The sequence below is a fragment of the Mchenga conophoros genome, linkage group LG17, assembly GCF_057382185.1.
Source record: "Mchenga conophoros isolate Kocher_MC1m ecotype Shallow Benthic linkage group LG17, M_conophoros_male_GT1.1, whole genome shotgun sequence".
Taxonomy (NCBI): Eukaryota; Metazoa; Chordata; class Actinopteri; order Cichliformes; family Cichlidae; genus Mchenga; species Mchenga conophoros.
This window is the reverse complement of record NC_140542.1, coordinates 7,901,492-7,917,868: the sequence shown is the minus strand read 5'-3', so window position 1 is coordinate 7,917,868 and position 16,377 is coordinate 7,901,492. Positions and strand designations below refer to the sequence as shown.

The following is a 16,377-nucleotide window of genomic DNA, read 5'->3' as shown; positions in this document are numbered from 1 at the left end:
AAACCTCTGCACAGTAATTCAAATACGGTGCAATCAGGGAACAATAGAGAATGTGGAGTGATTTGTGGTCCAGAATGTGTTTTACTTTACTCAAGATTGAGACACTTCTTGAAATTTTGTTATGTATATGATTTATATGAGACTTCCAGTTTAATTTATCATCTATAATCACACCAAGAAACTTATGTTCAAGTACTCTTTCAATTTCCACACCATCTACATGAATCTGCACTTGTGCATTTCTAAGGGAATTAAAATGACAGAGTGTGGTAAATTTTGACCCTATTATGTTGTATAGACTTCCTATTGTGTTTGTTGTAAATATACTCTCTCCTTTATCTATGACAGCTATTCTAAAATGGTTTAATGTAATTATAGTTTTACAGTGATTTTTCTGCAAGAGGATTGGAGTTAGTTTCAGGGCTCCTGCTACTCTAGACCTAATAGCTGTGCTCCAGTGTAAAACATTAAAATGTGGTGATTAAAGTGGAAAGTAATGATAAAATAATTTTGAAAAAGCAATATTGCTAAAAATGGTTAAACTAATGCATAAATATATATATTTGTTTTTAGGGTCTGTTGATGAGCCTGGAAAAGACCTTTCCATTATCCTTGCCCCACCGGCAGCCTATTTCCCGGAAAAACACTATGAAAAGCTGTACACATTCACAGTGGGAAACATTTTTAGGATTATAAATATCACAATGTTACATATAAATATACAGCTGGAATTATAAATGACCCCAATAACTCATTAAAAGGATAAGACTATCTTCACCATGTATTTTCTCTAACCGTAACTTATTCTTAGGACAATGAAACAGTGTTTGTGGAAATGATACTGAAAGTCATGAGGATCATAAATGACGCAGTACTTGCTGTTTTCATTAATTTTTGTATTTTTTTAAGTATTTCTACAATTTCTTACTACTTCATATGACTCTATTAGCTTGTAGAGTTAATTTATGTGGGGCCAAAAAAAAAGAATTGTTGAAGAAGCCTTATATGCTTGACAACATTACCCATTAGGGAGAAGGATCAGTCCCGTCGTTGCCTGGATGTCTTATCGTACAGAATAAAGGTTTTCTCTTTCCCTCTCTTGCGTTCTATCCATCTATCTCTGCCCTGAGGCAAATCAGTAGTATCTCTTTGCCTTCAGTCTTCACCCTCTCTCTGCCCTGACTAGATGAGGTCCTCTGTTGTAGCAGAAAATTGTGAAACAAATCTGAGATGGAAAAAAGCATGAGAACAGTCCCAGTGACACTGTAGATAAAAAAATAATATTAAGGTTGTAGTCATTAACCCAAAGCAGTTATGGATACATAGGTAACCTGCTTAACTGTACAAATCCATAGACCTTTTGAACTATTGCTACTGCAGAAGTCTGTTGCATTTTTGTGTTTTCAAGTGTGCCAACCTACCCCAAGCCCTCGGTGCCTCCTCATGGGCGCTAGACTGCACTTGCTGGGTAGACCTAAATGTCAGGCTATTGAAATCAGCATGGCATCATTTGTTCTCTGTGATTCCCAATAGAATTTTTAATGAGCGAACATGCTCAAGCTGACTTTTTGGGTTGTAATGAGTAATGGCAGATTCCAATAGCTGGAGGCTAACATCTTCAGACATATAGTATATTTGCTCAAGGGGCTACAGCTCTTAGTTTTTGTAATATATATTCAATTATGTTGGACAATGCACATTCATCAACATCATAATGGTAATGTGCAAAGACTGACTCATTTCGATTAGCTTTTTGTTTAATTGTTTAATTTGTTTAATTTAATTGCGTCCACCATGAATCCCAATTTAATTATTTTCATACTGGTTGATTTATCCATCTGTCCATCCATCCATACATCACATCCTCTATGACTCGCACCCACTAAGAGTAATGATTTTGGGGAAGGTTACACCCTGCACACCTTGGATACCGGTCTTTTGCAGGAATAACAAAGAGAGACAGACAACTATTCACACTCACTTTCACACCTATTGCCAATTTAGAATTGCCTGTTAACCTAACCCATGGATGTCTTTGGACCATGGGAGGAAGCCAGAGTACCCAGAAAAAGGTTATGCAAGCACAGGGAGAATATGCAGGCAGAAAAGACTACTGGAGGGATCACCTTCAGATTGTTTTAGATACATTCCATGACCCTAGAGGATGAATGTGCATGACTTGGGTAATACACATTTTGCTAACAGTGTAACAGTTTGTGGACTGACTTACAGCTGGATCACATTTGTAATTTAGTCACTTATTTAGATGCAAAACAAATGACATTCTCATCATCATCTGCTTGTGTTGGGTATCATATTAGCATGCTGACACACTAAACTGTGATTAATATAGTAAACACTGTACCAGCTAAGCAGAAGTACGAGTTTGATAGAGCTGCCACTGTAGACTTAGTCTTATTGGACAAAGAATGCTGCAGCTGCAACAAGCCCCCTTCTCGAGGCCCTTTGAGTATTAACAATATTTAATGGTTGCAGTTGATGAACCAACTCAGTGGTGTCTTTTTGTACTTTTCAATGGTTCATTATTTCAGCTACAAGTTGTGTACTGTTAACTACTAGCAGCTTTGAAACGTCATTCAACATTTTCTACATAGAAATTTATTTTAGTACAGGAATTTATCTCATAGTCAGATTGAACTTAGTGGGCTTAGTGTAATTTACAAGAGGGTTGATGGGTGACACAAACTGTTCTTGTTTTTTTTGTTTTGTTCCTGTTTGCCTTCCGGTCATACGGCCCAGCGAGGGGTGTCTGTTGCCATGTTTCTTTAGAGGTTAGCAGTGAGTGCTTTCTATTGATTTCAAACATTGAAAACAGTCATTGATTGGCTTGTGTGACCCAGTAACAAACTCCCATCAAATCCCCACAGCGATTTTCCCCGGCTGATTATGTTTTATTTCATTTATTTATTTTTTAAGACCACTGATGGTTTTAATATGTAATACTTTGTTGTGCTGGTAAAAGCCAATTATAACGCCAAGAATTGCCTTTTGTCTTGTAGATTAAACAAAGAATGGATCAGCACATGTAATTCAGTTTATAATAGGGCTAATTGGCTGTATTTTATACTTCAGTTTTTATATTATGCTTCCATTGTTCTTATTTCCTTTTTAGTTTTTTCCTTTTGTTCCCACTGAACAAAAAAACATTTCTTGGTTTTGAAACGATTTAACTAAGTTCTACATAAAGATTTTTAGCTCTCTGTCACAGTTGAATGCCATTTAAAACAATTAGATATAAAAAATATTTGTGATGCACGTTGATATTCCAGCAAAACTTCCCAAACTTTAAGCAGACACTACTGCGGGTTAACTTGAAAGGGATACATTCCCACTTGGTTGTAAAGAGACCTGGATTATTAAGTAGCAGTGCTTTGCTTTGGGGCATGAAATATGCTAACTGATTGGTTCTCTGCTGAAAACAGTGCAGCACTGCTTGTTTTTCTGGAAATACGAGTTTAACTGACACACGTTTGAACCATAGTGGCACGGCAGTGATATGTTGACACTTCCGTTTCCTAAAGGTGATATAAAAGTTTTTACAAGTCATTCTTATGATTGGCACCATTATTGTTACCACAGACTAGTTATTTTCAGAATCATCATAATCGGATGATGTGAAATGTCTCTCAGATGCAAATTTGGTGGGTTTTCTTTTGTGTTGTTTTTTTAAAGGTGGACATCAATGCACTAAAAGAGAGAATTACACAGAGGAAAATTGGTGGATAAAGCAGTCAATAAGAAGCTCGTCACAGCTCATCACAGTAAATGAAAAGAGTGATAAACTTTCTTCGTCTTTTATTGATTTATTGTCTCAAATAGAAATTAACTTCAGCCAACTTGTCAAGTATGTGCACATTGGTTGTGTACGGCCAGCGATGTTGGTGGCCTTTTCTTTGCGGTCCACATGTTCTATATGCCATTGTAAGTGCAGTAGGAGGCAAGTGTTATAGTGTTATATATTGGGCTGTTTATACTTTATTTTTTCATTTTTTTCAATTAGAAATTGATACTGTTATATGTAAAACAAAGAAAATAAGTGAATTATCAAATCAAAAATGCTGGACTCAGCAGATGTCTGTATCTTCTGTTGGAAAATCACTGTTGACTAAGTAATTAATTATTCCCCTTTTTGATGCGGTAACCAGAAATGATTATGACCACCACATAGTTAACATGCTGTTGAGTCAAGTCTGGAACATATGTGTGCCGGTGTTTTTTCCATCAAGGTGTGATTTTTAAAACTGGCAATTCAAAGGACACTCTTCCATGGGCTTTCAATATTGCAGCTCTTTTTTGATATAGACTTGCCTATAGCTCGCTCTCTGTCTGGTCACCTCTGAACTGTTGCCTGTGTGTGTTCTCCTCTCATAGAATCTGATCAGTGGCCTGTTCATATCCTTCTTCTCCCCCAGATTACTTTACTTTGCTGGAATGTCCTTTTTTTATTTCTTATTTCCTCCTGTCTTTGTTGCATCTGCCCCTTTGTGACCTTTGTGCAACAGAGGCTCCTCTATTAAAGAAGATGGGGAGCTTTTTGTGTTTGTGTGCGTGCATGCATGTGTGTGTGTGCGTGCATGTGTGTATGCTTGCCATCTAGATCCCTGAAGCGTACAAGCTTTGATCTCTTTCTTCACTTCACCGTGTGCGTCCGGAGACTAGAAAGACTGCTAACTCATCTTGTTATGTTTGTCTGTGTGTGTGTCTGTGTGCGTGTGTATGTATGTTTTCATTAAAATTAGGAGGTGTGGTGCTTTCTCTGGGCTGAATGAAGCAAGTCTTGTCATATCTGTGACTAGCATCGCATGCTGATTGGAGATGTTACAACATTCAGCCTTAAGTCTCAAGACAGACCTTGATACAATTACACCCCACCCCCCAGTGTGTAATATAGAACAGATCTGAAAAATGTTCTCAAACATAGTTTAAAACTGCACTTGTGTGATATGAACGTGCACACTTTTGTCATCATTTTAAATCCTTGACTTACAACAGAGTAAGAAGAGTTTCTGGGTCATCTTTTTCTTGGTTCAGTCACATATTGTTCTTTTTCATGCTGTGTTTTATTTTCATTGTGTCCACAGTGGAGTTTTTTTTCTTCACAAAGGAGACACTGTGTCTTGTGTAGATGTAGCAAATTGGCTTATAAAGTCAACTAAAGCAAAGTCAATATATCAGGATCTCTTGTGACACTGGTCTGAAAACCCCCCCCAAAAAACAGAATATGTGCAGTCATAATTTTTTCATTTTTTACTTTTAGAAGTTCAATCACAGACATGTACTCACTTAACTAGATTAGTAGCTGTGGTGGGTGTGTAAGCTCACACTCGCCTTTTATTACAAACCGGTTCCAGCTCTTTTTCGATGGTTGTTGAGTCACTGACAAAGAGGAGGACTCAAGGTTCACATTGGGAAAGGTCTGTTAGATGTGTGTTTGCACATTTTCCACTGTTTAAAAGTGTGTCTGTGAGTGATGGAGGTGCTATTAGTGTTGCGGGTATATAGTGATGAATAGAGTTGTCGTGATACTAGAATTTAAAACTTGATACCGATACCCAGGAAAATACTCAATATTTGACACCTTTTTTTTAATAAAGGAGGAAGGAAAAAATGACAAAAAATCAATAGGGTTTTCTTTTTTTTTTGGTAAAGATTAGTACAATACAAATCTAACATCAATCACAATGTTTTTGAGTAGTCTGGCATATAAAGTAATGTAACGTGGTGCAACCCCCCCCCCCCAAAAAAAGGACAATAATATTTATAGGTGGTTTGAGGTAGTACTGTGCCTCTCACGACTTTGCACTTTTCTTTACTGATCATCTGATGAAAAACGTATCCTCTTCCTTCTAACTTCAAGCCATATTTTCTAAACTGGGGCTCTAATACACAAAAAAGTGCTTAACCATGCCTATCTATTCTTGATATTATACCAATTGCTTATTATTAGTAAATTGGCTAAACAACAATAGCTGGTTACAAACTAACATTTTGCTTTATGTTGGGTTTGAGTGTCCTAAAAATCCCTCCGATAAACCCTTTAATTTTTTCACTCTTGCATTTATTTGCTAAGGAACAGAGTCCAACAACATTAGATACACTTCAACCAAAGTTTCACTAACACTAGGCTATTAGCAGCTAACAGTGCTATGAGCCTACAGCAGTGCTAATTTTCACTGACTCATCTCTTCTTATTTGACTCCTTTCACAAAGTTTTAAAGCCTTGAGTAAATGGACATGGACACTATTGTCAGCCTACACTTAATGCTGACAAATGGCAGCCAGAGTTGTTTGTCCTACAGTGGCCACCATAGCCAGGATTATGCACTTGAATTGGGAGGGGTAATAAAACAGAACTTGGACAGCTAGTGGAGAAATTTGTCACACTGTACCTTTTAACATTATCCGCTAGCCACAACCTCAATGATGACTTAAGAAATGGCTAATGTTGCTATCTGGTAATTGCAAACATATAAATGGTTAAAGGTATCAATGCGAATGGGTATCTGAACTGATAGTAATTCTTATTAGTTTATTATCACTTAGTATCTTAGTACTGTTTCTTTCAGACATAAAATGAATTTTTATAAGGGAAAGGCTAAGAATTAATGAAAATTTATTTTAAATTTGGTTTTAAGATTGATTTATTTTTTGCCAATTGACAGCAAGGAGGAGAATATACCATAAATGTCTAGTAGGACTTGGGGACATTGCATGCCTTGGCTATCATTTCAAACCTGGAAATCTTCCAACCCTTGCTAAGGTCTGCTCTTATTCTTCTTTCAAGTTGAAAAGTTGGTCATTCATCATTCATGATCAGATACCCATCAGTCCATTAAAACTACAAAGGAGAGATTCAAGCTGGAAACACATTTTGCACATTTCCACAGAGGATGAAAAAAATAAATATAACCCCCATTCAGGAGGTTAGAGGGTTTTTGTCAGCCACTGGCTTCTGTAGCTTCTTTAAGCTTGAGTGCAGGTTTGGTATCTTTGCCAAAAGCTATAAATATTTAATGACAAAGTCCTCTTTAATATCATCCTCTGCCTCTGTATCTTGTGTGTCTTTATGTTACTCATCCAGGTTCTGATTTGCCGTAACTACATGGGAAACATGGACATAAATGTGATCGACCAGTTCATGCCCATTCTGATGAAGAGAGAAGAAGACGCTGAGATGACGCCGCTGATCAGCCATGGCTCCGCACACTTCATGTGGATCAAACACAACAACCTTTACTGTATCCAAAGAGAGTTTACTGCTGCGTGATGTGCTCTGTGGTGCCTGCTAAAACGAAGCCTTCACTGCAGACACTATAAATATCTATGTGAATTCTCCACTTTACCACAGTATAGTTTTCCATTCTGGCTGACATTCCTGCTTTAGTTCTTCAAAGTGACAGCCCTCCCATCAATCATTTACAGCATGTAATACATATACCTTAATTGCATCTTTCCAGGACAGATCTATATGAAGTCCTGTGTTTCAGGTTGCTTCTGAGCTTCTCCACTTAAAAAATTGAACACAGGTTCACTATGATGTGTTATTCACTGTCTTCAATATTCCACACTCAGTCTTACTTACACATTATTAATTCAGGAACATATTCCAGTTGTTAGTAGTATTCCCAGTGCACTGCATTACACAGCTGAGCTCTTTTACCACCCTGTGGCCATGTTTTTAGTTGCTTGAAAGTCTCACACATTCTGTTAACTTTCAATTATGCTGCATTCGTCTCATAATCACTCCCAGTAAAGAATAAAACATGCCTGCTTCATGTCTTCTAACAGATTAAAAAACGTTTGCCTCTTGTAGATAAAACTTTGTTTCTTAACAGTTTTTTTTTTCAGTGGTGGCAATCACTAAGAAGAATGCTAATGCTGCTCTCGTGTACTCCTTCCTTTATAAAATAGTACAGGTGAGTGTGATGTTTACAGTTCATACTTTTTATTCCAAGGATGGAAAAGTTGCATTTGCATTATGAAGTCGTCTGATTTTCTATGTAGGCAATACATTTGGTTTGATCTATTGATGAAATGCAGGAACAGTTGGTGTTTCTGCACCGACAGTCTTGGTTTTTGGTTTGGGTTTCGTTGTATTTCTTGCAAAGTACTTTGTGACATGTACGGTAAAACAACAATGGCACTCACAGAATACTTCCCTCCCAAACTCTTACATTTATAAGAACGTGACCTGGAGTGGTACCACATTGTAATAGACTCCTTCTTTGATCTCCACCTCTACCTTTCCAACACATTTCAGGAAATATGGCCTAGTAGCTGTTTCGCATAATTCTGCTAGCAGACGGCCAGATAAACAAACAGCTCTTTTCTTGCTAGAGGAATAAATGTAACCAGCTCATTGTATAAATTATTGGAATAGGTCTTAATAAACTGCAGTATTAACCAGTTGACTATGAAGTGTAAGCGTATCTATTTGTTTTTCCCCTATACATATCTTTTCAGCACTGATATATGAAAAGATAATAATAAAAATCTTACTGTGGGATAGTAATAACATACAGTATGTGTGCACTCAATGTAAAAAGTACTGCTCAGCAGCTTGCATAGGATTTTTCATAGTAGCTGTTTGTATTTCTGTTTCTAGGTATTTAAGGAGTACTTTAAGGAGCTTGAGGAGGAGAGCATTCGCGACAACTTTGTGACGGTGTACGAACTGATGGACGAGGTGATGGATTTTGGGTTCCCTCAGACGACTGAGAGCAAGATCCTACAAGAGTAAGACAAATGTCACACAAGTTGACAACAGTCCACAAACCATTGCGCCACGTCTGTTTGTTCAAGTGTAAAAACTCAATACCTCAGACTGGGAAGCATTTTAGATTCAAATAAATAATGAGTCAGCACTTTATCGAAATATGTAAGCATAGACGGAAATACAGTAAATACAATTAGTAATGCAAAAAATACTATACAATTCTAATGAGCTTAAAAGTTAATATTTGGTATGACCACCTTTATTCTTCTACACAGCCTGAACTCTCTTAAGCAGCTTTGTAGTCATTTCTTCTTGAAGGACATTCAAACTCTTCTGTAGATTTTGGCTGCCTTTTTTTTGAAAATTTCGTGCTGAAAATTAAACTTCCGATGGCATTGCATGGCAAAATCTGACAAGCTCTCCAACACCACTGACTGAAATGCTTTCCCAAACCATGTCAGAGCCTCCACTGTTTTTTACAGACAACTGTAGACACAGTAGTATCTCTTGTCCTCCTCTGTACATTCCGATAAAAATTTAAACCAAGAATTTTACATCTGGATTATCACTTCATTAGACCAGTTGTCGCTGATTTTCAGCCCAGTACTTGAGTAATTTGGCATACATTGGCCTTTATTCCCTGTTTCGCTTCCTTAAAAATGGCTTCTTGGCAGCCACTCTTCCATTGAGGCTATAGTGAACAGTAGTAGTTCATCTCTCAGTTCCAGTTTCAGGTCTTTGCTGAATTTCATATTTCCTAAGGACATGGCATGTCTGGTGAAGATATTTTTATTTAATTTTTTTCCTGCCACTTCTTGTTTTGTCCTCCACTTATCCAATTTCCTCACATTTTTGAGGTAATGCTGCATACCATGGCAAGACATACCAGGTTTTTGGCACGTGGTTCTTTGGGAATCACCTTGTTGGTGCAAAGATACCATTTTATGCCTGTCAACCCATATGGAAAAGAAATAGTAAAAACATATATGATTTCATTATATAATTTTTCAAGGGATCTTATATGTGTTTTCACTCTTGTATGCTTTTCATACAAGTTTCATACAAGACAGATACAAACTTTATAAGATTTATATATATCTTTTCCATATGGGAAACTGTGTTATCTTTGGTATCTGTTCTAGATTCAACTGGAGAAATGGGAGCAAATGATGTGTTTTTGCGACAGGCTGCTGGTAACAAAGTGTTACCAAATTTAAAATGGAGTCCGATGGACCGATCCGATATTATGTATCTGTATCGATCCGATAATGACCTAAATTACTGGATCGGATATAGGAGAGAAATAAAAAATGTAATCCGATCCGAAGTATCACAAAATAACCTCACAAAACGCGCTACTTGGCGTAACCCAGCTCAGCGCATCGGAGCAGTATGTGTCACCTGATAGAGCGGCTGTTGTCTGCGAGACATGTCGGTGGTCTGGTGGAGCATTTGGAGCATTACGTGCTTCCAAACCGCGGCATTCCATCTCAAAGAAAACTATCCCAGAGAAGTAAAGTGTGTAAGTGCATCTCTGAATGTTTGCATAGTATTTCCACTTTAAGCATAACAACTGATATATATGGAGCCACAGCTGGACTGGCCATCGGAGTTCCATATTGAGGCGAAAAGGAAGCGATTTGTCCCGTACTTCAGCTAGAATTAAAAAAAGGTACGAAAAAAGGCTGGAGTTATTCTGTCTTTGCTGCACAGCTGCCGTTCTTCTCTCATTCTCTCCCCCTTCCTCCCCTGTTGCTACTTCAATCATGGAACTGACCAATGATCTTTTCTGTCGCAAGTCCCGTCTTACTTGTTTGTTTATCGCCCACTTTGCGCCAGAAAGAGGAGACCAGCGGATAAAGAACAGCTGCTTGATAAGCTGTTGTTAGACTTGATTTAATATTAATTTCTAGTATCAGCTGATGTTTGCTGGAGCCATGGCTGTAAAAGCTGCTGGTCATGATATCCGTTTGGATATGTCGTGAGAGGGAAACATGAATATGAAACCAGGAGATGTCCTTACTGAATCATCAGCTGAACAGTGATGGACAAACAGGTTTACCTGTTATGTGACATGAATGAGTGGAAGGGAAGCTATGAACTGTTTCTGAGAGACAAATAACACCAGGATCCTTTTCTGTGTAGCTGACAGCTGGTAACTGTGCAGGTGCGGATCTAGCAAAGTTTTGCCAGGGGGCCAGGTAGGGCATTAACAGGGAAAGGGAGGCACAAAAAATACTTTTCTTTGTTATTTCATTTAAAATGATGAACTTTTAATAAATAATTATCTGAATCTTACAACCAAAGTGGTCATCTGATTAAATGTATAGAAATCCATTATTGTATATAGTAACTATTAAGTCTAATATACATCCTAGTAATCTATAGTACTTTTTCCTATGGGAAGGTACCATCTGTGCAGTCTGCAATTCTGTTGTAGAAAGATGTTGAATCTATTTAATTATTCTTGAAAAATAATTTATTTCTGTGCATTTGTTTTACACGTGCATTAAATTAAAGTTGATTATGTCGATTAAGCATTGTGAGGTGAAGGGTGGGTGGGGGGTTAATATTTTTGCTGGGAGTTGGCAAACCTATTAGTTATGTTGTTTAATATTTCTGCTAAGTACTCTTTAAGATACCAGAATAGGGATGATGGTGCAGCTTTAAGTTTATTAGATTGATCAGTTTTGCTGAACTATAAAATATTTTGGGTGCAGTGTATTTTTTGCATACAAGTATAACAGAATAGCTTTAGTGTTTTGGTTTTTAAAACTTGAGAATGAACAAAATGTAGCAACATATTTATAAAAAAATTGTTTTATTGATTAAAAAATACACTATATCGGATTCATATCGGTATCGGCAGATATCCAAATTTATGATATCGGTATCAGACATAAAAAAGTGGTATCATGCCATCTCTAATATTATGATACAACACTGGTTCATCAACTGAGTTATGTGCAAAAGAAAAAAAAAACATTCCAAAAATGTCCACGTCTGAACTAAAAATGAGTGAAAAAGCAGCCAATGTCCAAAGAAAACTGAAAACCCTCAGAAAGCCTTGAAGGACTATTGCAAAAGAGAAAGCTCCTTGGAGGTAAAATATAAAGAGTGGTGAATAAAGATTTTTGCATGGTACGGTATATTTCTTTGATATTTGTGTTTAAACTATTTTGAAAGTATTAGCTAACCTTTCATTAAAAGAAAAAGGAAAAAAAGACATCATGAGTGGCCAAACGCGACAGTAATAAAATTTTAATACATTACCTTTGTCATTGCAACACCATCAAACTCTGTCTTTTGATATTTTCTCAGAGAGACACCCAGTGGCAAAACTTACACTCTGTGCAGTGGAAGTAAAAGAGGGCTTGTAGAAATTGCTTTGGTGATTTTATATTGGACAAACGGTGAAACAGTATGGCATTTAAAATGAACACTAATCAGGCTGATGAGGTGAAAGTTACAAACTCTCAAAGGCCATAATTGCTGCATTCCTGTCTGGTTTTAATGTAACCACATTTACTCAAGTGGTACCTGTATCATCCATCAGGGAACAAAACAGGAGTTTTTCAGCGAGGTAACAGCTTCATATTTCATGGTGCAAGTTAGCGGGAGAGAGGGAATGAGAGCAAATGATGATTCTGTTTGAAGTGCTCTAGGCCATTTTTTTTCTTCTCATTCAACTGAGCACAACTGGTGACTAAAATTGTAATGAATGGCTCAGCTTTATACACTGAGTGAAATGAAGTGAAGCCACTGCTATTCTTTGGACCACTCGTGCTTTGTGTTTGAGCTGTACACAGGGTTGTTTTGCTTTTACCCTCCTCATGGCTCCACAGAGAGACTTTTGTTTCCAGGAGAAGGATCAACATTCACTCTGAAGCCCACAGCACCACAGGCACATAGGCTGTTAGTGTGTGCATTTTATTTGATTATTTTATTTTGCTGTGAATATATTGTGCACACAATTTCTTTGTCTTTTTTTGTTATTGCATTGCTATTTGTCACCATCTTTATTTACAGGGTGCTTTATCAGAAACTTTCACATTTGCATAGTGTATTGTTTACCTTTTTCATGTTTTATGTGTAGTAATACATGATGGATGTTTAATTTAATGTGGTTTTTTTCACAGAGGTTTGGCTTTGGCTACGTGTGTGTGTGTGTGTGTGTGTGTGTGTGTGTGTGTGTGTGCGAGCGCGTGCATGCGTATGAGTGTCTGAGCGTCTGAGTACTGCTGATAATTACCAGGCTCCTGTTGGCACTCACACACAATGACACCATCAGCTAGACACACTCAAGACACTCAGACAGAAATCCCTGCTCTTCTCTTCCCCAAGGAGCCATACAGTTGTTGTCTCTCACACACTCTCTCTTTCTCTCTCTCTCTGACACACACACACATACACACACACGTTCTGTCTCTCTGTCTGCAGGCTACTTCAGTTCTCTGACCTTTTCATGCCCCCAACACTGCTCTTCTCTTACATTTTAACACTATCTACCTGGCAAGAGTATAACTGTGTGTCTGTGTGGGTGGATGCAAGTGTGACTGGAGGGTTGCGCATGCACGTGAGTGAGTTCATGTGTGCACATACGTAGAAATCTTCATCGGCGTGTAGGCGTGTCTGTGTGTGTGTTTCCTTTGACTGCTATTGTTATGCTAATCCATCAGTTTGCTGCCAAATCAGCTTCCAGACCCTTTCATTAGCATTTCTGAGGAGAATCAGGGCAAAACAGAACAAACAGCAAAGCAGCAAAACAATCCGGCGTCAACCCCAAACCCACTTGTCGCCGCCTTTCATCTCTCAGCACTTACAGACTTTCCTACATGTCAGCATGCATTCAAGACCCGCTAGGTTGGAGGAACTAGGGCAGAAAACACAGAAAAATCTTCCGCCTCAATCCGTCAATCAATCCAAAACTTGTTTATTTGGCACATTTTGTGGATGAGATTAGATAGAAAATTTTGATTTTAAGGGAAAGCAAGACTCTTTTTGTTTAGCAGGATTTCACACAGTTAGAAATCACACAATCTCACAGACAAGTATGTTTAGAACAATCGTAGTTAAATAGTTTTATAATAAGAATAGTAAGACTTAGCACAGAGAGCTGCCAAGAAAATCCTTCAGTTTTGGAGGCTTCACAGCAAGTTTTGTTTATTTTTGTCCTTTTTTGGTGTTGTCTGCTAAAAAAGGGGAAATATTTTAGATGGCATTTTGTGTAATAAAAAAAATACTACATTTAAGCAATATTGTCTCCTTGATGCTAAGAAAAAAGTGTTTATTGCAGGCTTGAAGAACATCTTTTTAAAAAGTTAATTTTCTGGACAGTATTTTTATACGTTAGCCTTTAGAAGTAACACGTCTCCTTACAAGATTACTGCCATTAGCATTAGTCTGTTACTTCACAGTGATACGTGACAAAAGCAACTTGTTGGAGCACTTTTGTGTTACCAAACGTGACAGTACTCTGAAGTCGAGCTATGAAGTATTATTATCCATATACACACAATGTGAATACTTTCAGTGTCAAGGGGATCTTCTTTGCTAGTAAGCAGCTGTGAGGAAAGGGCCAGAGACAGAAACACTGCTAGCACATTAGGGAATTTTTATTTTATTTGTTTTATTGAAAACAAAATGAAACGGCTAATATAATACAATATTTAACAGAAATGGATTGCTTATTAGGAAAAAAAACCCAAGATCACAAAAACAAAACTAAACTAAATGATTGATTTTCAGAATGAACTCATTAGATTAAAGTAGTGTTTAGTACTTTAAGTAGTTACAGTGTAACACATTATGCCCAGCGATTTGATGTACCTGCACTTATAGAACATTGTACTGAAGTCACATTTCTTTTTAACTCTTCACTGATGCTGTGCATTCATACAGCTCACACCCACAGACAATTTAAATTCACCAGTCAACCTAGCATGCATCTCTTTGGACTATGGTAGGAAGCTGAGCCAATCGGGAGATTAAAACCGGTAAGCGTTATTCTGTGGGGGACAGCGCTAACTACCACACCACCATGCTGCCCAGTACTGTTGAGTGGTTGGATCAGTGGCTTAGATGGCACTAATAATACAGGTTACATTCAATATATTCCTGAAAAGTATGAAAGGTGAAATGATAAACATTGCATACCTGCTTTAGAGATTCTCATTTTCAGCAAATAGAGATTTTTGAGGTTTGGAAATGCACCTGGAGCATTCAGGTCATTGATATGTGGTTTTATCTAAGGAAAGCTTGAAGGCCTGAGTGGGAGAATGAAAAGATGAGAGACGGCTAAACGGAGGAGGAGACAGAGGGGAGGAGAAAGTGTCAGAGTAATGAACTCAGGGTGGAGATAAGGGGCTGCTTCAGAGAGTGCACTTTGGATCACTGTCAGTCTGTCTTTTTTGTGCCAATGTCAAAGAAACTGATTAAATTCAATTTAAGCTGATACTTCTTCGAAGTACGATGAACTCTAATTTCAGTTTCTCCTGCCAAGTACCAGCATTTAATCATTGTGAATAATAATATACTCAGACACTAACATATATCTAAATACATACAATACAAAAATGATTAATAACCCTTCAACTGGAATAACTGTTTACACTTCATATTCTGGGGGGAAATAATTGGGAGGCAGAAATATCCAGACAGCTCTGCAGTGGGAATGAGGCCACTGAGAGGTAAACAGTGATGGGGGGCAGGTGTTTCGGTAAAAGAGGCCTGGTCACATGATGTATCATAGTGCAGCTCCCTCTTATTCTCATGACGAGTCATTATACATCCCTGGAGTCGAAGAGGACCGGTGAAACAAAGCTTTACAGCTTGGTTAAGAGCGATGAGGTAATGCAGTGCTCTGTTCTCGGGTAGAGGCAGAATAGTTACATGTTAAAATGTATAATGAGTTTATTGATTTGTTCTTAGTACAGTTAATATTAGACCTAATTTAGAGCAGTATATGTACATCGTTGACATTTTTCAGAAGTTGCACCATTAAATATTTTTGTCATCAGCCTACCACTTAAATTATGTAAATGTATGTGTTTACTGGGAAAGGAGCTTTCTGTGTCGGTGTATCCTGAATAATATCACCCAAGTGCCATAATTCTCTCTTAGTATTGAGCATTTTTAGTGTTTTTTAGCACATTGGTTTGGTTTCACATCTGAGGTTTTGATTCGGCTTGGCCAGTCTTAGTAAGCAGAGGGTGGCTCATTTCCGTAGACAAGATCTCTGTCTTAAGACTCTAATTTAACTTTCAGTACCAAAGAGCTGACTGATTATCTGCAGAATGCAGCAGCAGCTAAAGACTTGGATGGTGGCATTAAAACTAGAGCTGAAAACAGAGTATGTGTATATAACTGAGCAGAAGCATGAATCCAACTTTAAAGGCTTTACTTCAGCCAGTAACAGATCATCTTTTGTCCATCAGAATTTTCCTAAATTGTGTCAATAAAAGGCCTCTAACCTCCATTATTTCTGTCAGTGCATCCTAACACAGTTGCAAGCTACAGAGAAGCCTCAACAAATCAAAGAAAACTGACAAACTTGCTTCAGGATGCGTTACACGCTGCAGGTTCAGTTCCTTTGAATCAGCTGTCCCAGTCTTTCCTCATGGCCCAGTAGATACTCGATT

The 16,377-nt window shown here is 37.7% G+C and overlaps 1 protein-coding gene across 1 annotated transcript in view; it reads left to right on the top strand.

Annotated features, from left to right (window-relative positions):
* Positions 1-16,377, top strand: part of ap1m3 (adaptor related protein complex 1 subunit mu 3) — a 33,409-nt gene that overhangs the window by 2,255 nt on the left and 14,777 nt on the right. Inside the window, exons 2-4 of the mRNA XM_085251892.1 lie at positions 7,103-7,259; positions 7,870-7,937; positions 8,627-8,757. Coding sequence (XP_085108018.1) covers positions 7,103-7,259; positions 7,870-7,937; positions 8,627-8,757 — 356 coding nt within the window. The remainder of the gene's footprint in view (positions 1-7,102; positions 7,260-7,869; positions 7,938-8,626; positions 8,758-16,377) is intronic.